Genomic DNA, 25036 nt, shown 5'->3' on the forward strand with positions numbered 1-25036 from the left:
TTCTATGTAGAGGATCATGTCATCTGCGAACAGTCAGAGTTTCACTTCTTCTCTTCCTATCTGGATTCCTTTTACTTCCTTTTCTGCTCTGATTGCTGTGGCCAAAACTTCCAACACTATGTTGAATAGTAGTGGTGAGAGTGGGCACCCTTGTCTTGTTCCTGATTTCAGGGGAAATGCTTTCAGTTTGTCACCATTGAGGGTGATGCTTGCTGTGGGTTTGTCATATATAGCTTTTATTATGTTGAGGTATGTTCCTTCTATTCCTGCTTTCTGGAGAGTTTTAATCATGAATGGGTGTTGAATTTTGTCAAAGGCTTTCTCTGCATCTATTGAGATAATTATATGGTTTTTATCTTTCAATTTGTTAATGTGGTGTATTACATTGATTGATTTGCGGATATTAAAGAACCCTTTCGTTCCTGGGATAAAGCCCACTTGGTCATGGTGTATGATTTTTTTAATATGTTGTTGGATTCTGTTTGCTAGATGTCCCTTCCCTTTCTTTTTAACTTTGATTTACAAAGTCCTTCTTTTAAAACTTTTATCACAAGTGTAGCTGATTTACAATGTTACAGTAGTTTCAAGGTGTACAGCAAAGTGAATCACTTATACATATATTCACTTTTTTTTTAGATTCTTTTCCCATCTAGGCCATTACAAAGTGTTGAGTGGCGTTCCCTGTGCTACACAGCAAATTCTTCTTAGTTATCTATTTTATATATCATAGTGTGTATATGACAATCCCAATCTGTCAATTTATCACTTCCCTCTACCCTTATCCCCTGGTAACCAGAAGTCTGTCATCTACATCCATGACGACCTTCTAGTAAATTGTAGTCGTAAATTGTCCCTTCCCTTTAAAAGCTTACCTGAGTTCATGAAAAAAAAAAAAAAAAATGGAAGTTAAGCCTCAAGGAATAAAACAAAGATTAAATCTGGAGTTCTGCAAGTTTTCATAACAAATATGCTTTTATATGAGAGGAATCTCTTTTGAAGTTATTCTACCTCCTCCCACTCACCCAATACAAATATATTTATTTGTCTGAATTATCTATGTACTAGGCTAAAAGACTATAGAAGACAAAGATTATATTTGTTCAGACACAGCACCTTGTGCTTCTTGCTTCATGTAGATTTTTTGTGATTTATGTGTCTCTCCTGATGGCTCATATATTAAACTTTGCTTAGCACAGTTCCTCATACACAATAGGTATAAGAAGTCATAGCTGGTACTTATTTGATCAATGAATATGACAATCTAATGTACTCTGTTCATAACTGTATGAAAACGCATTCTGAAAGGGCGTTTGATACATAAAATACAGGACACTCAGTTAAACCTGAATCTCAGATAAACAATAAAAAACTTTCTAAGTACATCCCATGCAATATTTGGATATAACTATACTAAAAAATTTCCTATTGCCTATTTGAAATTCAAATTTAATTGGGCATCTTTTCTTTTTTCTTTGGCCACACAGCTCGTGGGATCTGAGTTTTCAACCAGGGATTGAACCCAGGACCTTGGTAGTGAGAGCACAGAATCTTTTTTTTTTTAATTTATTTTTATTGAAGGGTAATTGCTTTACAGAATTTTGTTGTCTTCTGTCAAACCTCAACATGAATCAGCCACAGGTATACATACACCTCCTCCCTTTTGAACCTCCCTCCCACCTCCCTCCCCATCCCACCCCTCTAGGTTGATACAGAGCCATTTGAGTTTCCCAAGCCACAGAGCGAATTCCCGTTGGCTATCTGTTTTACATATGGTAATATAAGTTTCCATGTTACTCTTTCCATATATCTCACCCTCTCCTCCCCTCTCCCCACGCCCACCAAGTCTATTCTCTATGTCTGTTTCTCCACTGCTGCCCTGCAAATAAATTCTTCAGTATCATTTTTATAGATTCCATATATACAGGTTAGAATACAATATTTATCTCTTTCTGACTTCCTTCACTCTGTATAATAGGTTCTAGTTTCATCCACCTCATCAGAACTGACTCAAATGCATTTCTTTTTATGGCTGAGTAATATTCCATTGTGTATATGGACCACAACTTCTTTATCCATTCATCTGTCAATGGACATCTAGGTTGCTTCCATGTTCTAGCTATTGTAAACAGTGCTGCAATGAACAATGGGATACATGTGTCTCTTAATTTTGGTTTCCTCAGGGTATATGCCTAGGAGTGGGATTGCTGGGTCATATGGTGGTTTTATTTCTAGTTTTTTAAGGAACCTCCATACCGTCTTCCATAGTGGCTGTATCAATTTACATTCCCACCAACAGTCCAAGTGTGTTCCCTTTTCTCCAGCCCTCTCCAGCATTTACTGTTTGTAGACTTTTGGATGATGGCCATTCTGACCTGTGTGAGGTAATATCTCATTGTAGTTTTGATTTGCATTTCTCTAATAATGAGCGATGTTGAGCATCTTTTCATGTGTTTGTCATCTGTATGTCTTCTTTGGAGAAATGTCTGTTTAGGTCTTTTTCCCAGTTTTTGATTGGGTTGTTTGTTTTTCTGGTATTGAGTTGTATGAACTGCTTATGTATTTTGGAGATTAATCCTCTGTCAGTTGTTTCATTTGGAGAACACGGAATCTTAACCACTGGCCCACCAGGGAATTCCCAGACAATTTATATTTTCATTTACTAAGTCTGACAACCCTAAATTGAGGTATCCCTAAGTGTCATCAAGATCAGGACCAGAAAGAGAAACTTGCACAGCACCATCTCTTTACATGCTTTATCCTTGGTTGTTCATTAAGGTCAAACACAATGTTTCTTTTACTCGTGAGATAATACTAACACACAACTAGACTCCACTGCTAAAAATGGATGAGACAACACGCTAGCAAAAGAATATAATAAGTTTGAAAATTCAAATGGCAGCCTAAATTAAAACAACGCACTTCAAAACTGTGGAACCTGAAACTCAGTGGCTTAAAAACAAAAATAATTTATTCTCATGAATCTGCAGCTTGACTGGGTTCAAGTGCTCTAGGCTGGGCTGAGTTGATGACTCTCTTCCTGACTGTAGTTCTGTGAGTTGCCTGGTAAGATTTCACTCCAGGTTACACATCCTCCTTGAACAAGCCTTATAAATAAATAGGGCAATAAAGACTATAGAACATAAAAATCAATATATAATGATTTGGTCAGAAGTCACTAAATTTCCCTATAATTTACCCAAAACCAGAGATGTTTATATGGAAATTTTTTTTTAAAATTAAGGAACACAGGTTCATGATTACTACAGAACATGAATATTTATTTATTTATTTATTCATTTTTAGTTCTACCAATTTATTGCTACCAACCCATCTCCCTAATTTTTTTTTTTAAATTAAGGAACACAGGTTCATGATTACTACAGAACATGAATATTTATTTATTTATTTATTCATTTTTAGTTCTACCAATTTATTGCTACCAACCCATCTCCCTCCACCCTCGTGCACACATGCTCAGTCATGTAACCCCATGGACTACAGCCCGCCAGGCTCCTCTGTCCATGGACTTTTCCAGGCAAGAATACTGGAGTGGGTTGCCATTTCCTTCTCCAAGAACATGAATATTTATAATAATTTTAAATGTTTAGGAATGTTATAGAGTGTGGTAAAGGTTTTCAACTTAGCTAGAATTTAGTTCACTGATTCTTCATCTCAACCCTCTTCCTCCCCACTTCAACCATCTCAACACTGTACTGAACCACTTGCAGTTCCCCCCACGTGTGTAGCACCTCTGGATTTGAACATGCACTGTTTCCTTTGCCTGGACCATTTCCCATTTCCTTCACTGGCTAATCCCTACTCATCCTTCCAGTCTCAGATTATATCTCACCTCTAACAAGAAACCTTCCCCAGGTTAGGTGCCTCTTTCCAATGTACCTCCCAGAACTGGAACTACTGAGCCCATGTGCTGCAACTACTGTAGCCTACCCCTCTACGCTCCACAACTGCAAGAAGCTGCCACGTGCGGCAACTAGAGAGAAAGCTCATGCAAAGCAATGAAGACCAGTACAGTCAATAGTAAATAAATAGACAAATAAAAATTTGGAAAAGTACGAAAAAAACAGTGAACCAAGGACTAACTTATTTAAACTTTTAAAATGCTATACATTAAGATAAATTAGAAGTATAACCTTCTGAAATATAATTAAGAACAAATTTCATCTAGGATATTCTTTTTAAAAAATATTTCTTTATTCATTTGGCTGCACCATGTCTTAATCGCAAGGCATAGATTCGTCAATCTTTGTTGCGGTATACAGGATCTTAAATTTCAGCATCTGGGATTTACTTCCCTGACCAGGGATCAAACTCAGGCCCCCTGCATTGAGAGTGCAGAATCGTTGCCTCTGGACCACCAGGGAAGTCTGGGATATTCTTAATTGATGACTCTTTGTTTATGTTTGACTAACAAAGTTTTTTGTTTGTTTTAAAACTTTTACTTTGCTCCAAGGAAGAAGAAAAGTCTTCAAATTAGCAGTTTTGTCTTTTAGTCCCTCCCCATGTAATATCTTTCATTATTAAAATATACAAAATTCTGGGACTTCCCTGGAGGTTCAGTGGTTAAGACTGCACATCCACGGCAGGGGGCACAGGTTCAGTCCCACATGCCATGCAGCATGGCCAAGACAAACAAACAAAACAAAGTTCTACCCACTGCTCTAAGGGCCCACTAGTGAATAGCAGGAAATTAAAACCAAAGAAGAGGAAAACAGCTACACTTGAAACCAGGTAAGGTAATTCAGAAAGAGATTTTATAAATAAAATTTAAAGTGGTTTTATGTGAGCAATCGTGTTCTTCAATCCCTACAAATAATGTCCTTGCATTCATTCCTAACATCTCAGGCATCTTTCTTTCCTCTGTTATCTATTCTCCCAGCCATCTTTTTTTTTTCCCCCCATTTATTTTCACTAGTTGGAGGCCAACCACTCCACAACATTGTAGTGGCTTTCGTCACTCACCGACACGAATCAGCCATGGATTTACATGTATTCCCCATCCCGATCCCCCCTCCCACCTCCCTCTCTACCCAATCCCTCTGGGTCTTCCCAGTGCACCAGGCCCTAGCACTTGTCTCATGCATAAAAATATGGAACGTTTCACAAATTTGCGTGTCATCCTTGCGCAGGGGCCATGCTAATCTTCTCTATATCGTTCCAATTTTAGTATATGTGCTGCCGAAGCGAGCACTCCTAGCCATCTTTTAAGGATATTTGCTTAACAGCTTAATTTTTTTTCTGAAATTCAATGTATTTACAACACACATTGTATAATTACTGTTCTTGTTCTACTTTTAAGATACAGAGCACCAATAGAAATCATACTAGGTTATAAAAGAAATTAAGTAAGACCTATATCAGAAGGGTATCAGAAGAATGTTCATGTATCAGAAGATTCAATACTGTTAAGACAGCGAGAAAGCAAATAAAATTAAAGGACTTTTGTATTAATACAAAGACAAAACTTAATTTAAAAATAGGCAAAAGATTTTAACATATATTCACTAAAGATATACCAACTTCGAATAAGCACATGAAAAGATGTTCAACATCATTAGCCATTAAGGAAATGTAAATTAGGACTATAACGAGATACCACTATACACTTACTAGAATAGCTAAAATGAAGGCTGACAATATGACTAAATGTTGGTGAGGGTTCAGAGAAACTAGAACCCTAAGACAGAGCTTTGAAAAAGATTTTAGCAGTTTCTTATAAGATCATACTTTTATGATGCTGTCCAACAGGAACAAAAACATTATGTCCATAAAAGACTTGTATTATAATGTTTAGAACAATTTTATTCATAATAGGCAAAATCTGGAAATAACATCACAGGCATAACCTGGTGAACAGATAATTTCTGATATTCTAAACAACAGAATACTACTCATCAATAAAAATGGTGCAACTACTAATACATACACACAATATGGGTGAATCTTAAAAGCATTATGCTAAGTGCAAAAAGCCAGACACAAAAGACTTGAAGCTTTGTGTATATAATTTCATTTTTATGAACTTCTAGGAAAGGCAAAACTGGAGATTGGTGGTTGCCAGAGAGTTTGGGAGGAGGTTTACTGCAAACGGTTATAAGAGTAATTTTTATGGCATATCATAACTGCGGTGGTGGTTACATGACTATAAACGTGTCAAAACTCATCAAACTGTACAACTAGAGCTGTTGAGTTTTACTCTATGTAAATTCTATCTCAAACTGATTACAAAAAAAGAAGTGATGGATTCACATTTTATTATATCTCACAATTACAAAAAGAATCTTAAAACATGCATTCTAAAGTTTTAAACTCAAGCATTTACTAAACAATACACAAAATTAACACCAATTAAGATTTGAGGCAGGTTACCGGAGGAAATATACAATGGGGATTGTTTTTATCACTTACTAATTCATCTTCAAACTCAATAAAACCTGAGACTAGGCAGAACCTATCCAAATCTATAACAGAAAGAATCAAATAACAAAGTACTACATGTTTAGACAAGGCATAATGATGTTAGCTATAAAATGTATTCTCTCGATGAGGTTCATAATGCATTACAGTGAATTTTTAATTATTTGAAAACTTATTTTTTCAAATTATTACTTTCTAAAACATATACTCTTGGTAATAAAGTTATATAGTTTTCAGCAACACAGGTTGCAGTAAATTACTCACAGACACTGAAGAAAGATGTAAGGCAAGAATCAAAATTCTGGTGTATGTTCTGCTTTCAGATGCTTTGACAATACTATTGCACTGCTAGCTGTAAAGTACAGTAGTGCAATAAAGTCAGAGCATTCGTTAGCAGTAATAGGTAGGAAGGACATAAAAGCATCTTGCATCAGTTGAAGCTTCAGTGTGAGAAGAATACAAAGAAGGGTTGCCACTTTGGACAGAAGACATCCAAAACCTAAGAACATTTATATCAATGTTAAAAAAAAAAAAGACTAAGATTTAAATATCAAAGTGGTATTTTTTTTTACGACTAACCTATGATTAATACTCAAACTGAAACATGCACAGATATAGAAAGGGATTTTGTAAATAAGTCATAAGCTGTATAAGTTATTAACATGGGTGTTGTTAATACCTTAGAACTGGTATTAACAGAACAGCTTATAATTACCACTAAGGCAAAGTTGTGAAAATATTTCTGCTCTGCTGAGAGGTGTTGGTTAGTGCCCCCATAGCAATTGACTGATGAACTGCCACACAAAACAATAAGATTACCAAAGAAAACAAATGAAAAGTAAAATAAGTTTCCCAGTTTCCATAAACCCAACCTATCTCTGTGGAATCTAAACTACAATACAAAAAGCATTTACCTATCTCAAGAGTTTACAGACTTTCAGGAAATCAATACGTCATAAACAGAATACTATTAGCACTACTTAACTGAATGCTATGAAAGGGGATTTTAAAATTTCAGTTAACCCCTAAACATCTTAAATATAAGATTTCCTTCAAGCTGAGAAAAATCAAAGAGAAAATAATAATGGGAGGAGAAGACTCTTGAGATTTAAGAATCAGATTTCCTTGGATTCAAGCCAATTAACATCCTAACCTTTTAAATGGTAAGAAACCATTCTGAAGTCAGATGTCCACCCAGAAATAGGATAATATCATAGTATTATACTACCTTTTGTGCATAATCACTACCTTATCACAAAAGAAGGACACTAGACAAATAACACTAAAGCAAAAAGTGAAGTGAAGAGAACAAAGTTAGAGAACAAAGATTACCCTACAATGAGCTTATTCCTCCATTAATAATGAGGATTGATGCAAAAACACTTTCCATTATTTTTACCAACCTTCCCTTAAGTGATCCAGGTCAGCTACTTGGTTGGATTGAGCCTAAGAAATGAACATAAATTCAGGACAGCTGGAACAAGAGTGTCTTGACCTCAAATCCTAGGTCACATATCTCAGATATTAGAGTATTTCAACTCTGCTAGCCAAGAGTCAGGCTTTTAAAACAGATATTTAAAAACAAATGTTTAATTTTCTGAATCAGGAGTTAAAACCCCTGGGGGAAAAAAAAAAAAGATGAGGATATTTGTCTAAAAAATTAAGTACTTCTTTTTCAAAGTTAGATAATATGTATTCTATTTCATTTATTAAATAGTCAACATTGATTCCTCAACAAATCTATTATAAAACCAAAAATCAGAGGATTGCACAGGAAATCATTTACCTTTGGAATCTTAGAAAATAAACCATTCACAGATAAAACATTTTTTTCTAAAAGCACATGGCAAATCTAAAGATGAGCTACCCTATTTTATACTACCCAATCTATACAAAGCAATAATAATACAACTATAATAGTTCAAATACAATTTTTAAACTATTTTGCTTCCGTGATTATGGAAACAAAGAATTTGAACAGCAAAAAAGTTATGACTCAGTTAAAAGGAATTCAAGAAGACTTGCTTTCTTCTCTCTCTCTCAGAAAAAGAACTTTTAAAAACTACCTCATCATTCAATCATCTAAAAGTTTAAATTAAGAGACTGTTTTCTAAATTTTTTTTCTAAAACCTATTTTTTTTTTCCAAGATGTACACATCATTGTTTTCCCCTTAAAATAAAATGTGTTCAATCTAAACCATGTCCTGTGAGACTATTGACTCTAATGCAAAGTCAGGAAAGACTTCATTGGTACCTCAAAATGAAAAGCCAACTTGAAGGGGGAAAAAACTGTTAAAAGTACAATTAGTATCACTTAGCACCTTACAATTAGGCAGAAATATCCATCTGGAGGTAGGAATTCATAATGGAGGGAAAAACTAGGATTTTTTTAAAAGACCGTTAACAATAAGAATAACAAACTTTTAACTAAAAGTTCATTTATTACAGATTTGGAAAGCTGTATTAAATTCTACCTTCTTTGCTGCCAGTTCTCGCCTTCCCAATTTCCACACACACCCCACAAAGAAAATCAAAATTGAAAACGTTAGAAGCAAATGAAAGCAAATGAAAGTCGGTTTTGTATAATATATTAATTAGAGGCACTTCAATTCATTAATACATAAGAAGAAAATGATAATAAGATCTATCAAGGTCTCGCATTTTCTGGAGGTGGGAATGGGGGTGAGGGTCGTACAGTTTTTCTTCAAAGACCACTACACGTTGCGGATATTAAGGAGACCGAAGGTTGAGCTCGGGGAGGGTAGCACAGGTACAAACGATACTTTAGGAGTAACGCCAGGGAATGGCAGGGAGACGAGGAGCGGACTGTTGATGGAGATTTTGGCTTTTTTACTTAACCTTGTTATTTTTAACAAACAAACAAACAAAAAAAAACCGAACAGGAGATCAATCAATGATGGGTGCGTCCTCCAAATTCCACATTTTAAAGGAAACCAGCCCAATCCGAACACTCGTAATGCAGTGGGGGGTGGGGGGGTAGACAGAACAAGGGAACTAAGGAAAAAGCGCGGGCGATCAAGCCACTAGTCAACGAATGGGAGGGAGAGAATAAAGAGGACAAGTGAGGGAAGGATCCAAAAGAAAAAACTAGGATAAGCCCTCCAGTTTGGCGCCCTCGAACAAGCCTAGCAGCAGCGGGAGTCCTTTCCAATTATTCGCCCCCGCCCCCTACGTTCAATGAATGAAGCTAGGCAACTCCAGAGCACCGGTGTAATCCACATCCCAATCCCGCCCGCGTTCCTGCAAAGGAGCTCGTGGTTCAGATTCCCAAGGCTCACACTTCTCCCCCACCGAAGGGCCAAACTGGTCTAGGAGCTTCTTCAGCCGCCAAGAAGTTGTGCACGCGACTAGAGCATCCTTTCTCAGACTTGTTCAGCCTGCTCCGGACTGAACGTGGACGCTTCAGCCCTAAAGGGATTTCTCTCCGCCCCTCTCGGTGTATTTCCCACCCCACCCTCTGTCCCCGCTTTCTCGGAGAGTGAACGACCTCTCCCCTTCTAGGGGCGTTTAGAGACCATTTCTGTCAGGTCTTTTCGGTGGAAATACACAGAACGCTGTCTGCATCAACCACAGCTCCTTGAAGGGCGCAAAGCTGAGGGCAAGGAACAAGGAATTCCAAAGGCCCCGCACCCTAAGCATCTCCCGCCATTTCCCTCACGAGTTTCCCGGATGTAACCCCTTCCCTCGCGGCGGTTAAAAAGAGACCAGGCGGCGGCGACTCCCTTTGGTGCAGGAGGAGGGAGCTCGAGCCTTAGTCCAGCCTCCTCCGCCCAGGGTTTCCGGCGACTACAAATCGCGTTCCAACTTGGAGGCCATCGGGGAAAAAATAAAGGACCCAGTAGATCTCCTTCACTTCACACTCACCATCAGTTCCAGCTTATCGACCTCCGCCTCCATGTTGAATAGTTGACATTCCTCAGACCGCGGCGGCGCTTAAGCCGCAAACCGTACCAGCACTGAGGGTCCCTATTGGACAGCTGTCATTCAACGTCTCGTTCTCATTGGTCCTGCCGCTTCACCGGCGCCCGCCCATTGGAGACTGGGAAACGCCTCCTCATGAAACACCTTTTCCTGTTGGGCAAGAACACAAAACGCCGCAGGAGGATTGGCTCCTGCACCTTTTTCTTTCCCATTGGCTGCGGCCGTATCTCGGCGTTTAATTTCACAGCGAGGGTTCTGCAGAGGGGAGCTTGCGATTGGTGCAGTCGGAAGAAGAGCCAACCAATTACGCAAAAGCTTCCACAAGCGGCAAAGGCGACGTGACACGCCTTTCCTCTCTGACTTCCCCTCCACTTCGCTCCCGCCTTCCCCTTATTCATACAGGAAGCGCCTCGTTCCTGATTGGTCCGAGCTTCGTGCTGCTTCAGCCAATCACAAGCCAAACTGCTCCCGGCACTACATAGAGAGCGAATTGTGGAAAGACCAAGGCTACGATTGGTCCCTTCGCGATAAGGTTTTAATTTTGAATTTTCCTTTATGGCAAGGGAGAGGCCTCTGACGTGACTCCATCGTATCCCCGGACTCTTAAGACTAGTAAGTGCAGGGTTATCTTCCTACGTTACCTGGGCTCGCTTCTCCTGCAGCTAGGTCTGTTGCTGCTGGCGTTCGTAACGGTTTGCAAAGGTGAGAACTTTGGCTGGACTCGGAGAGTAGATGAATCGGAAAAGAGGGTTAAGGCTGGGTAAGAAGTGCTCCACCTGGCTCGGCTCTAATCATAGTTATATTTAATTAACGCTCTGCAAAAATATGTTTTGGAGCAAAGTATCCGCCTTCCTTTTGCACATTCCTGTGCTTGTATTTGCTGCTCAGAATGTGGTTCGTGGACCAACTGCATATGCATCACTTGGGTTCTTATTTAAAATGCAGATTATCTGGCTCCACCCAGACCTATTGAATCAGAATATACATTTTAACAAGACCCCCGATTCCTATGCACTTTGAGAAAGTACATTTTTTGACAGGGAGTACTACGGTGTTCCTCGATATAGTCTTAATATCGCCCTATGTTCTGTGAGAGTATCGGCTGTTTTATATGTGCCTAGTACTATGCTGGGCTAAGCTTTAGGGAGCGCATCCTCTTTAGAAAAACAAGACTGGAGCTAACAAATAGCAATGCTGCACAACATAAAATGTAAATTTAAATATAAGCAAGTATCAAAAATAGCCCTGTGGATTCTCAAGAGCAATCAATTGGACTGATAATGGAAAGTGATTGACTAAAAGTTGTTTGTGGGAGTGTAAACACATTTTTCCTTTAAAATGTGTTTTAGGAAGATGTTAAAGAAACGCAGTTGTCATTTTTAAACCGAACGAAGGGCTTCGGTGTCTGCAGCGCAGAAAGCCAAAGGGCTCCTGTGGCTGCAGCACAGAAATCCAAACTCTGACTGGGGGAGTTTGCCGCAAAGTAAGGGTTTTATTGTAAGGAGCCAAGCATGGAAATGGGAGATAAGTCTCAGATTTCACTCCAACTTGGTCTCTGAGTTCTGGGTTTTTAAAGGGGAAGAAAAAAGGAGCTGAGATTAATCATCTTAATTGTCTGCAGTCTAGGGATCTTTAATCCAGTGGTCTGTGGGCCCTGGGGTCTGTATCAATACAATCTGTAAAAGTCATTTTACCCTGGAAGATAATTCAGAACTGCAGATGAACAGGGGTGTTTATCTAAAAGTTGTGCCTCGAAGAACCTGGCTTTCATTACTTATTGTTGGGCTAGACCAAAAGAGAAACAAGAAAAAGAACGAAAAAACGGGCATTCGTTTTCATTATAAATTAGACATAGGACTTGATTTCAATTTCCGTTGCTGCCATGCTTTAAAAGTACCCCTAGACCAAAAGCATTTTTGGTATCACAGGGTGGAGTTTTAGTAGCAGTGCCTGCTCTTGTGGCAGAGAAGGCAATGGCACTCCAGTACTCTTGCCTGGAAAATACCCGAGACAGCGGAGCCTGGTGGTCTGCCATCTATGGGGTCGCACAGAGTCGGACCCGACTGAGACTTAGCAGCAGCAGCCGCTCTTGTGGAAGAGTGTAATTCTCTCTCTACTACTGATTCCATCTTTGTACTGGAAATACTTTTGGACCCATCCTTTAACCATATGAAGGTGTGGTATGATTTGAAGAACTAAAAAACTCCTTCACCAAGAGATTTTTCAGAATTGTATTAAAGCATATTCTTAATCAAAATAGAGAACACTTGTTAGATAACACTTAGCAGGAATGATTTCTTCCATTAATTTATTGAATGAAACATTACTTAATGCCTGCTATACTTTAAATCCTGAGGAAAGAGATGAATAAAATTTATCCTACCCTTGAAATATCTCACAGTCCAGTAGGGTGACAAATGTGTAAGCAAAAACTACAATGCTATGTAATAAATGTCACAATAAGGGTGTGTAAAAAGGAATGCTATGGAGGCACAAAAGAGATGATGTAAACATCCAGTAAACATTCCATAAGGACAGGCTATGTTGGTCTTCCTCACAATTGTATCCCCTACCTACCACAGTACCTAGTGGATCATGAACAGTCATATATCATGCACCTAGATACACCAACTGTTATTTTTCTGTATAGGGGGGGTTTGTGTAATATATAAAAATTACATAAATTATATATAAATACATGGTTAGATGGGGCTTCCCAGGTGGCACTAATGATAAGAACCTGCCTGCCAATGCAGGAGACATAAGAGAGGCAGGTTTGATCCCTGGGTCAGGAAGATCTGTAGGAGGGGCATGGCAACCCACTCCAGTATTCTTGCCTGCAGAATCCCATGGACAGAGAAGCCTGGCAGGCTACAGTTCATAGGGTCGAAAAGAGTTGGATGCAACTGAAGTGGCTTAACACACATGCACGTGGTTATATATATATATTGTATAGTATACATTGGACATTACACATATACCCCTATAAAGAGAAATAGCTAACCAATAACAATTGGTGAATCTCTGTGAGTGATATGAATGTTAATTATGCTATTCTTATAAATTTTCTCAAGGTTTGAAATTTTCCAAAGTTAAGAGTAGAGGAGGGCTTCCCAGATGGCTCAGTGGTAAAGAATCCAGCTGCCAATGCAGGAGACACGGGTTCAGTCTCTAATTGGGAAGAACCCACATGGCAAGGAGCAGCTGAGTCCATGCGCCGCAACTATTGAGCCTCTGCTCTCTAGCCCAGGAGCGGCAACCACTGAAGCCCGTGTGCCTAGAACCTGTGCTCTGGGGCAAGGGAAGCCACCGCAGTGAGCAGCCCTCACGCTCAACTCAGGAGTAGCCCCCGCTCTCTGTAACTAGAGAAAAGCCTATGCAGCAGCAAAGACCCAGGACAGGCAAGAAAAAAGAGTAGGGGAAAACAGACTATATCAAAAGACAAAAGCAAGGGAGAGCCCAGGGGAAAATAGTGATGTCAACTGAAGCCAAAAGACAGAAAGGGGAGTGATGGTAAGGAAAAGGGACAGGATGACTTAGAGAAATATTTCTGATTCGCGTATATGAATACTTTTTTAATATAGTCTATTCTGTAAGGCAATATTCTTATTTCCTCACTTTTTTTTTTTATCATGTTGTGGTACAGGTTTTTTTCTTTTTAATTGGCCTTAAATTCTTTTCAAAGCAAAGTAAGTAAAATGTAAGTGTATTTTTCAATTTAAAAAAATAAGAAAAATGCTTTGAGTCATCATGAAAGAATGAGTTTCTATCTAGCGTTAACAGTTGGAATCCCACCTAATCTATCGAAAAGAATTTGTAAGTCTCATTACTCTTTTGGAAAGGGGACAGCACATGTTTCATCTAGATAAAGATTGCTGTATACTCTATTAATTGAACAGTTTTCCTCTACGGAGTATCTAAAGCTTTTAATAAAGCTAAGGTTGCTTTATCCTTAGCTTGCTGAATCCTCTGTCCTATTTGAGGTGAGAATTCATTATCTTTTAATTTTGGAAGAGCTATGATTATTTTTTAATATAATGTTAATCTAGAAAATATCTCAGACTGCATCTTTCTATCCTCACATATAAGACATATTCTTTTAATTCTCTACTTGTGTCAATTACTATATTTAATTAGAAGGCTATTAGATAGTAATAATGACCCAGGGCCCAGGACACACACATACAGAAGAGATAAGAGAAAATATTGTTTCATTCCTAGATTTTTTTCATTAAAAAAAAATTTCCCAAATGATATACATTGGAATATGTAGAATTCTTTAGAAATCTGAATGCATAGGCACTGGAACAACCGCCAGGAAATGGCTAGAAAGAGATGACCCACTTTCAGAAAGGTGGTATTTTTCCAGCTAATAGTATATGCCAAAGGTGAACTGGCCAATACTACTTCAAGGCTTATTAGAAATAAACACACAAACAAGAAATGGTAGTCCTCTGAGTCCTCTGTCTATAATCTTGGTTCCCATTTGCCCAAAGGCAACATTATCCACTTTTCTGATTATTTTCTGGTGTTTACCTCCATGTTTCTAAGTAATATATTTATAATATTCTACTATTTCTTTTTTTCTCCCAAGGTTAAACTCTGTATAAATTTAGAGAACTACTAATTTCTACTTTCTTCTGTCTTCACAATACACCTGTGTCATAATTTTTGGCTGTCATTTGTGTCAAGAGTGTTCTGCCTATGTGTTCCTCTAAGAGTTTTATGGTGTCCTGTGTCATAATTTTTAATTAAATAAATACTCAATGTTGATACTATAAAATATTGTGTAACAGCTGATCATTACATGTTAACTATGATTTCATTTATTTTCTTATACAACTTTTTCCTAGACATTGTTTACATGTTTATTTTTTTAAGCACTTCTCAGTAACCTGGACCGAACTTTACAGAAAAATAATAAACTCCACTCAGAATATTCAAATTTGCACTAGGTAATTTATCTATTTCCTTTTTTTTTTCTTGCTGAAGCCCTCTGTTACACTTGCTTATTTCACTGGCTAAGTAAAGGGTCAGTCAACTACTATTTTTATAGGTCTCATGAGCTAAGAATGGTTTTTGCAATTTGCAGTAGGTGGGAAAAAAATCAAAAGAAGAATAATACTTTGTCACTTATGAAAACTCTATGAAATTCAAATTTCAATAGTCATAAATAACATTTATTGGATTAAAACCACAGTCATTGTCTATGGCTGTTTTGATGCAGAGTTGAGTGGTTGTAGCAGAGACCAGATGGCTTGTAAAGCCTAAAACATTTATTATCTAGCCCTTCACAGGAAAGGTTCGCTGACCCCTGCCCTGGGCCCACTGCAAAACTGTCTTCCAAGGCCTTATGGTCACCATTATCCTGGAAATTCCCCTTATTATCTCACTTCTGTTCTCACACTTGACTGAAATTTTGGCCAGGTATGGGATTGTAAACATTCTCCATCAGAATTGCAGGGTGGCTGTTTGACTCTGATGTCATTCTATTCTCAGTCCTCTGTATCCAGGCTGTGTTTTCTCTAGAAGCTTTTAGAATATCCTCTTTACTTTTGGTCTTCTAAATGATGGCATACCTCAATGTGCATCTTTATTCAAATTATGCTGAATAATTTCAGTATCATTTCAATCTGGAAATTCAAGTCCTTCAGTTCTGGGGAATATTTTTGTATTGTTTATTGGATAAAATCGTCTCCATTTTTTTCTGTTCTCATCTAACACTTTAATCTTCAAACTGTTCTGTTACATTTTTAAAATTTCTACTATTTTTAATTTTAAAAGCTTCTTCTTATCCTTTTTCAAGAATGCAAGATCTCGATTTTTTTTTTTTTTGGCCTTGATCCTTTTTAAAATTTATTTTTAATTGATTGATGATTGCTTTACAGTACTGGTTAGATATCTGTCGTATATCAACATGAATTAGCCATCGGCGTACATGTTGTCCTTCCCCTAGGTTGTTACGGACCCCCGGTTTGAGTCCCTTGAGTCATACAACAAATCTCCTTCGGCTGTGTATCTTACATATGTTAGTATATATGCTTCCATGCTACTCTCCATTCATCTCACCCTCTCCCTCCTTTCCCCCATCCTTGTCCATATCCTTTTCTGAAGTTTTGTGTTTTGTTTTTTTTTTAAGTTTTCTTCTACTTTCTACATTCTTTCCATTTCCCTCTGTTTATTTTGGTCTCTGTTCTTCATATTTAAGACTCTTCCTAAAATGATTGATGATCCCTGGCTGTTATATGTCAAAGGAAGACACCAAAAAAACAATTGGTTGGCAGCTCAAAGTAGCGGAGGTGGATATTGTCAAGCTAAAGCCAGTTTCCCTGGAGAAGAATCTAGTCTCCTCCAGGAAGAAGGAGAAGTGTGGGGTTTTGAGGCCAGGAATTAAACTTGGGTGGCTTGTATTAGGGGAGCTGAGCTGAGGAAGGGAACAGGACCATCCCACATCTTCTGAATAGTGACATAGACATTACTCTGCTATGCCTGGTGACCCAAATTCAGCAACTCTACCTTCTCCAGAGAATAGACATATCCGTGAAATGAAAACCAGGACACTGCCTGGATGCATGGACTGGAGGGAAGACGTCAAAGGCCTATTTAGTTGTTATGAAGACTTTTCATTCATCAATTAAGCCCTACCCCAAACCTTCAGAGGGACTTGGTGCTTTCAAGTCTGAAACTTCTCCGAGTTCTGGAATTTGTCTTGTTTCCTGTTGACTTCTCTACCATCCAGTCAAATCTCAGCTTTCCTCTGTTCCGCCAAGTCAGTTACCACTGTTCCATTTTCCACGATTTAATTCACATGTATCCTCTATTAGAGTATCTGTTCCTATTCTTTGTCCTGTGAGTTTATGCCTTTTTTATTCCTTTACTGTCTTTTTCATGATGTTTCAGAAGGGAGTGGAACAGTAATGTGCTAATAATTATTTATAAATATATATGCACAATTTTATTATAAATTTGCTGATATATACTGATGTAAACAATGATAAACAATTATTTTATCATAAACAATGATAAAATATATAATACTTTTTCTTATAAATTTTGTATAGCCAATTGATTCTCACAAAATGCTATTAATGATTTTTTTAATTGATTTTTTTATGGACTTCATTTGTAACCAACCTATGGTTGCAGCCTATAAACAAGCTTAGTCCTGATATGAATCTTGGTTAATATTTTCATTTACTCTGTGAAGTAAGACAAATGTGAAACACAAAGATTTATGTTGGAACTTCATTTCAGTAAGCAATTTCTGATAAATAATCATTTTCAAATACTGGAGTAATACTCCTCAATTTTTCTGCTGTTCAAAATGTAATGACTACAGACAAGATATACTCTTAAGTTTAATCTGCCCTATTAACATTTTTTATCACCTTTTTTATTCATTCATTTATTTATTTATTTATTGGCCATGTTGCACAGCATGTGAGATCTTAGTTCCCTGACCAGGCGTCAAACCCATACCCCCTGCATTGGAAGCACAGAGTCTTAACCACTGGACTGCCAGGGAAGTCCTCATCACTTTCTTAACAGTGAACAAAATAATAAATCAAGCCATAATTTGTAGGGGTTTGTGTTTGTTTGTTTGTTTTTGACCCTGAAGCTTGAGGGATGTTAGTTCCCCTACCAGGTATTAAAGCCATGCTCCCTACAGTGGAAATGTGGAATCCTAACCACTGGGATGCCAGGGGATTCCCAAATTTGTAGTGTTTTATAATAGCCATGGTATAAATTCTCCTATCATGGCCAGTTTCTAAGTTTCCAATGCGAAGTCCTTGAATGTGGCATTGGGAGGAAATGAGCAGTAATATATCTAAAACATTTTCACTATATAGATAAAATAAGTTAAACTTTAAGAGCATACATATTAGTAAAACCTTTATGAAATGCTGAGTTTTATATACTTATAAATACCTTTTAAAATCTAAATTACATAATTATAAGTTTATATAATTGATATGGTAGATTTAACAACTGGCCCACAGGCTTCCTAAAAATGCAACAGTGAGTACCAATCCCAGCACATCATTGGAGCACAGGTTGAGGTAGAGAGTCAATCCACCGAGTCTAACCAGAATGTCCAGCTCCTTTTAAAGTCTGTTTTCATAACTGAGGGATTGGTGAATATAGGAAAAGGGGAAGCAGGAGGCCAGTTCTCTTTGTCAGTTTGATCCCTAACAAAAGACTTCAAGGCGAGAAAGGGAACAGGAATAGAGGAGGGAGGGCTTGAAGGAGGGCTGAAAAATAGCGTGGGGCGGTTACTATGGAAATCTCAGATTCAGGGGAATCCCAGTCAGTGAACTCTGCCTCGGATAGAGGTTTCTTCATAAAATAGTCTTGGCCATGGATTTGATGAGGTTTAACTTCTTTTCTAGCAACCATAAGTTTTTTATTGTTTCCTGAGGCTTTCCTAAGTATCTTCATCCAGAGTATTTTTGCTTTACTTTTTTTTTTTTAATCAATCTTTTAGACATCCCTTGTGTTTAATAATCCCTGTTTAGCCTTCCTTCATTACTTCAGTGGAAAGGAAAAGTGATATAATAAATGTGGAATCAGCTATCTTGAGGTATGTCTCCCACGCCTTTAAGAACAATTAAGAAAAATATTGTTAGTCTGAGGCCTGGCAATTAGTTAAATAAGATGCTGTCAAGTATCTTTATTCCTATAATGGTTGTTGATACACACTCTGTCACCCATTGCCATGAAGGGTAGCCTCCGTAAGTCCAACCTTCTTGAAACTAAAGCCTTTCTTAGTCTTGAATACCCACAGTGGGGCTGGGGGAGGTTCTTCAGTCCTTGGAATCTGAGAGTTTAGCAAGCCTAGCACTGCATACCAAGTATTGGAGGGTTACAGGGTGAACAAATGTGGAATGAATGTGTATTTTAAAGACCAATTGTTCCTATTCAAATGTAAGTTTGAAGAGAAAGAGGCCCAGCCCTTGAGACCATTTTTAGTTCTGCTGCTTGAATAAGGACATCTTTGTTCCTCAGGTAGCAACAACTAAAACCAGCGAAGCCCTTCTTCACATCAAGCCAGTTCTGACTTAATTTTCTTCAGAAAAGGATTTGAATTAAAATCTGAATATACTAGTTAGTGTTTATTTTTTTAATTTAATTACTTTGCAGCACAGTTGTTTTACAATATTGTCTTACTGTCTGCTACAGCAAAGTGAATCAGCTATACATACATAGATCCCCTCTTTTTGGATTTCCTTCCCATTTAGGTGACCACAGAGCCTTGAGTAGAGTTCCTTTAGAGTAACTCAAGTTCTCACTAGTTATCGGTTTTATGCATAGTAATGTATATATGTCAATCCCAATCTCTCAGTTCATCTCCCACCCCTCTTTCGCCCCTCGATATCAATATGCTGTGCTGAGAAGTCACCTAAGTTGTATCTAACTCTATGACCCTATGGACTGCAGCCTGCCAGGCTCCTCTGTCCGTGGGATTCTCCAGGCAAGAATACTGGAGTGGGGTGCCATGCCCTCCTCCAGGGGATCTTCTGACTCAGGGATCGAATCTGCGTCTCCTGCATGGCAGGCAGATTCTTTACCACTGAGCCACCAGGGATAACACTCACTGATATCAATATAGTGAGTATTTAAAAGTGTTTTAAAATAAATGTTTTGAAACACCCATATCTTAGATTTGGGTTAGTTGTTATTATCTTGTATATCACCTATTCTACTACTGCATCACAGTGTATTAGGACGAACATGGTCTTTGGAGACTTACAGATTTGAACTTAATGCTTTAGTGCATTCCATTGGATAAATCATTTCATCTTTCTAAGCCTTGATTTATGCTGATCTAAATGGTAATGAAAATTCTCTTACTCAGGGAAAATACCTTGCACAACAATGAAGATTCACTGAAAAAGTGTATGTGAAGTGCCTAAAAGTACATGGGCATCCAATAAAAAGGTTAGTTTTGTTTTTCTTTCACTACCAACTCCGCCAAGTTCAATGGATGCTCAGTAAATGTTACCAGCAAAGAAATCTACTTCCTTTTAAAAACTGACACTATCCAACTATTGCTGTCTCATCTTCTCTGTTATTGTTACCAAACCCAAATTCAGATCCACTTACCCAACTCAGAGCGCAGCCTCATCAACTGACCCTGCATTGTGGTGAAGGAAACTAACAGTGTTCGTTGCAGAATACCAAACAAGGAGAAAGGGCAGCTAATGCTCAAAAGATCTGAACTCCTCACTAGCTTTCAGGCGGGGAATTTTTTTTTTTTTTTTTTTTGGTCTTACTGCACAGGGCATGTGGGAATTCCCTGACCAGAGTACAAAACTGCACACCCTGCAATGCAAAGTCTTTAACTACTGAACCTCCAGGGAAACACAGGCAAAGATTTGTAAAGGCAGCATTAGGGCAGAGGGTCATAGGGTGCCTGCTCAGCTAGTGGACTTTCTTCTGTTTGCTTGGTGGTAAAGGTAACAAGGTGATGTTTAGGGAATCTTAACCATTAATATTTATGGTCCTAACCAGTCTGGGGTCTAAGTGCTTGTGGTCAGCATATAGTCACCATCTTTCACCTGGGTTGGTGGGGTGCAGGGGTGTCCTTAGTCTCTGCAAGACAACACAAAGATATGTATCGGTTGTTATATATATCCCATGAGGAAGAATTAGTTTTGTGACTGTTTTATCTCTCAACTATTGTCTTAGCTCTTATTACTATTTTTGCTTGACTGCTTTTCCTTTGATTCTGCATTCCCTCACTTCTCTAATTAGTAGCTGTTTGAGTCTGCTCTTTGGGACTTGAGGGACATCTGGGAGACTGAAGCCTTTTTTCTACAAATAAGACAAAGGAGACAAAAAAGGCCTTTTGCATTGGGAAGACCCTACAAGGTCCTGCTTGATTTCATTATGAAGAAAGAGAAATTTACTTGACTGAACAAAGAATAGCAAAACAAAACCAGAACAAAATTAGAGTAATATAATGCCAAAGCCAAGGTATTTTTAGAGATAGTTTAAATCTGAGTTTAACTTTTCCCCCAGTTCAGGGTGGTCTCAGGTGGCTGTGGGATTGCCACAGCCTATGATGACCTGAAGTGGGACCTCAGTTCCCTGACCAAGGACTGAACCTGGGTCGCAGTGTTCACCCTGGCACTTGTCTGCTTTGAAGAAAGATTTCAGCAAAGAGGTGAAAAGCAGTGAGACAAGTAACGTGCTTATTAGGAGAGCAGATACATGCAGAGAAAGCACAGGCAGGCTCAGAGAGAGAGAAAGCTGCGCACTTTCCAGGTGGATTAAATTACTTATCCAGGGTTAGTTCTTCCTGATGTCCTCTGGCCAATCATCTTGCTTTGACTTTGAGTCGCTATTTAGTCTGGCTCAGGGCCCTCCCTTCATTGGAAAAGACCCTGATGCTGGGAAAGATTGAGGACAGGAGGAGAAGGGGGAGACAGAGGATGAGATGGTTGGATGGATGACTGACTCAATGGACATGAGTTTGAGTAAACTGCAGGAGATAGTGAAGGACAGGGATCCCCCGGCATGCTGTAGTCCATGGGGTCGCAGAGTTGGATACAACTTAGCGACCGAACAACACCACCAGGGCCCTCCCTCGTATGCGTGTGCATCATTTCGCCAAAATGGATTCCGGTGCAAGAGCCTCTGAGAAGTTACACATTTGGACTGAGTGCTTTACTGCATTACAGAACATAATATGGTCTGGCTCCCATTCCCCTGAGGATCTTTTCTGCACATGCATAGCTTAGGAGCCTCCTTGACCTCAAGAATGAGAAATATGTGGTCTCTTTATCTTTTATCTAAACAGGACTCAACTCATCCTTGCTCCTGCCATTATCTTTATTTTGAAACATCTGTCAGGACTTCCCTGGTGATCCAGTAGTTGAGAATCTGTCTTCTAATGCAAGGCGCACAGGTTCAGTCCCTGGTTGGGGAACTAAGATCTCACATGCTGCAGGGCAACTAAGCCTGCTTGCTGCAACTAGAGAAGCCCCCGTGTGCCACAACAAACACCCAGTGCAGCCAAAAAGAAAAGAAAAGTAATATCTGTCTACAGGGGGCAGAATCCAGCTGCTCAGCTCAGGGTCCCTCTATCTCCTGCTTCAGGTGGACTTCTGGGTTGCTGGCAGTGACCTGTTTGCTAACCAAGATGGTGGTTACAAGGATGTGTTCATTTTGTGATAACGCATTGACCTATACAGTCAAAAATTGTATTTTTTTCTGTGTAGTATTCTTCAATAAAAAAATGTAAACATTTTCTCTACAGAAACCATGCCCAAATTCAAGCAGCGAAGAAGAAAGCTAAAAGCCAAAGCGAAAAGATTATTCAAAAGAAAAGAAGCCTCTCACTTTCGGTCTAACCTAGTTACACCTCCTCCTCCACCACCCTCACCAGAAAGGTAAGGCATAATGTGGAACAGAGAAAATGTTAAAAATCTGATCAGTTTGGGAACAAGTCACCAGACGTATCAATGAAAAATACAGAACGCCACTTAATTTGAATTTCAGATAACCAATGAATGATTTTTTGTGTGTTGTCCATGCAACATTTGAAATACACTAAAAAAAAAATATTTTTTAGTACTTATTCATCCTTTATCTGAAATTAAATTTTAGCTGAGCATCCTGATTTTCATGTGGCAACCGAAGTTTAAGAGTTCAAACAAGGGACTACCCCAGTGGCCCAGTGGCTAGGACTCCAGGGGCCCAGATTCAATTCCTGTTCTGGGAACTAGATCCCACATGTGGCAACTAAGAGTTCACAGGCCGCAACTAAAGAACCCACAAGCCGAGATGAAGAGCGAAGATCCTGTGTGCTGGAACTAAGACCTGGTGCAGCCAAAAAAATTAAAATTAATTAATTTTTTTTTTTTTTTAAAGTTCAAACGAAGTGAAAAATCTCAGGTAATTGTGTTTAAGGTTTTGTTGTTGTTCAGTTCCTAAGTCCTTCACTATCTTCCGGAGTTTGCTCAAGCTGATGTCCACTGAGTAGGTAGGTGATGCCATCCAACCATCTCATCCTCTGTCATCCCCTTCTCCTGCCCTCAATCTTTCCCAGCATCAGGGTCTTTTCTAATGAGCTGGCTCTGCACAGTAACTATTTTCTACTTTCCTCCTCAATTGTATAAATCTGGTAACTAAGTGACGAAAGAGGGATATACAGCTGGAACTTAAACCTTCATTTTGGTAAAGTTTGGTCATTTATTCTCTGGGACTCAGGGCTTAAATGTGTTATTGAAAGAGACTCTGAGGTCTAAGAACTCTAGGGTGGTAGTTTTCACTATAACAAACTTTACACATTTTGTTTTTAAAGGTCTCTTTACAGAAAAAATTTTGAAACAAACAGACTCAAAAAATCAGTAACCATGATACCATCCTTGACTCCTCTTTCTCCTGAATGTTGCAAGTCCCCCAACTGGCCTTCCTATTCTGCCCTTACCCCCTCTGCAGTGTATTTCAACACAGCATTCAAACTGAGCCTACTAAAATCATGTCATATTGGTCTTCTACAATGGAAGTTCTTTGTATGATCCACAAGGCCTTTATGGTCTGCTTCACATTATCCATTAGTACTCTTCCCTCCTTCTTTCTACCCTAGTCATCCATCCTCCTTGCTACTCCTCAAACACCTCAGACAGGCACCCACCCCAGGGCCTTTGCACTTACTGTTACCCTTGTCTGGAATGTTCTTTTCCCCAGTATTTGCTTTGCTAGTTTATTCCGTTGAGGTTTGCTCTCAAAAGCCACCTTCTCAGTGAGACTTTCTGTCGTTACCCTATTGAAATGTTCACCTCCAGGCAACATTTCACATTCCTGCTATCTTGCTTTATTTTTTTCTCCTTAGCATCTGTTCACTACCTGAATTCAGTTCAGTTGCTCACTCGTGTCTGACTCTTTGTGACCCCCTGAACTGCCCCACGCCAGGCCTCCCCGTCCATCACCAACTCCCAGAGCTTGCTCAAACTCATGTACATTGAGTCAGTGATGCCATCCAACCATCTCATCCTCTGTCACCCCATTCCCCTCCTGCCTTCACCCTTTCCCAGCATTAGGGTCTTTTCCAATGAGTCAGTTCTTCGCATCAGGTGGCCAAAGTATAGGAGCTTTAGCTTCAGCTTCAGCATCAGTCCTTCCAATGAATATTCAGGACTGATTTCCTTTAGGATGGACTGGTTGGATCTCCTTGCAGTCCAAGGGACTCCCAAGAGTCTTCTCCAACACCACAGTTCAGAAGCATCAATTCTTTGCAACTCAGCTTTCTTTACACTCCAACTCTCACATCCATACATGACTACTGATAAAGCCATAGTTTTGACTACATAGACCTTTGCTGGCAAAGTAATGTCTCTGCTCTTTGGCATGCTATCTAGGTTGGTCGTAACTTTTCTTCCAAAGAGCAAGCGTCTTTTAATTTCATGGCTGCAGTCACCATTTGCAGTGATTTTGGAGTCCCCAAAAATAAAGTATGTCACTGTTTCCATTGTTTCCCCATCTATTTGCCTGAAGTGATGGGACCAGATGGCATGATCTTAGTTTTCTGAATGTTGAGTTTTAAGCCAACTTTTTCACTCTCCTGTTTCACTTTCATCGAGAGGCTTTTTAGTTCTTTTTTGCTTTCAGCCATAAGGGTGGTGTCATCTGCGTATCTGAGGTTATTTATATT

General features: G+C 38.9%; 2 protein-coding genes and 1 non-coding gene across 6 annotated transcripts in view; 1 reads left to right on the forward strand and 2 right to left on the reverse strand.

Annotated features, from left to right (window-relative positions):
- SKA2 (spindle and kinetochore associated complex subunit 2) overlaps positions 1-10471 on the reverse strand; it is a 35050-nt gene extending 24579 nt beyond the window's left edge. Inside the window, exon 1 of the mRNA XM_061142646.1 lies at positions 10321-10471. Coding sequence (XP_060998629.1) covers positions 10321-10353 — 33 coding nt within the window. The 5' untranslated portion in view covers positions 10354-10471. The remainder of the gene's footprint in view (positions 1-10320) is intronic.
- LOC133058025 (U6 spliceosomal RNA) lies at positions 5103-5209 on the reverse strand. Its single transcript, XR_009693151.1, has one exon. It is a non-coding gene; the product is annotated as a U6 spliceosomal RNA (small nuclear RNA).
- Positions 10472-10849: 378 nt separating the features above from the next.
- The window catches only part of PRR11 (proline rich 11), a 31758-nt gene continuing 17571 nt past the window's right edge, over positions 10850-25036 (forward strand). The window contains exons 1-3 of one of the 4 annotated variants that reach the window (XM_061142649.1): positions 10854-10989; positions 20234-20316; positions 22640-22772. In XM_061142649.1, coding sequence (XP_060998632.1) covers positions 22645-22772 — 128 coding nt within the window. In that variant the 5' untranslated portion in view covers positions 10854-10989; positions 20234-20316; positions 22640-22644. Of the gene's footprint in view, positions 11080-20233; positions 20317-22639; positions 22773-25036 lie in introns of all 4 variants that reach the window. The other 3 variants (XM_061142648.1, XM_061142651.1, XM_061142650.1) reach the window with 3 other exon arrangements.

Source organism: Dama dama, chromosome 5 (genome assembly GCF_033118175.1).
Source record: "Dama dama isolate Ldn47 chromosome 5, ASM3311817v1, whole genome shotgun sequence".
In the NCBI taxonomy this organism is placed as follows: domain Eukaryota; kingdom Metazoa; phylum Chordata; class Mammalia; order Artiodactyla; family Cervidae; genus Dama; species Dama dama.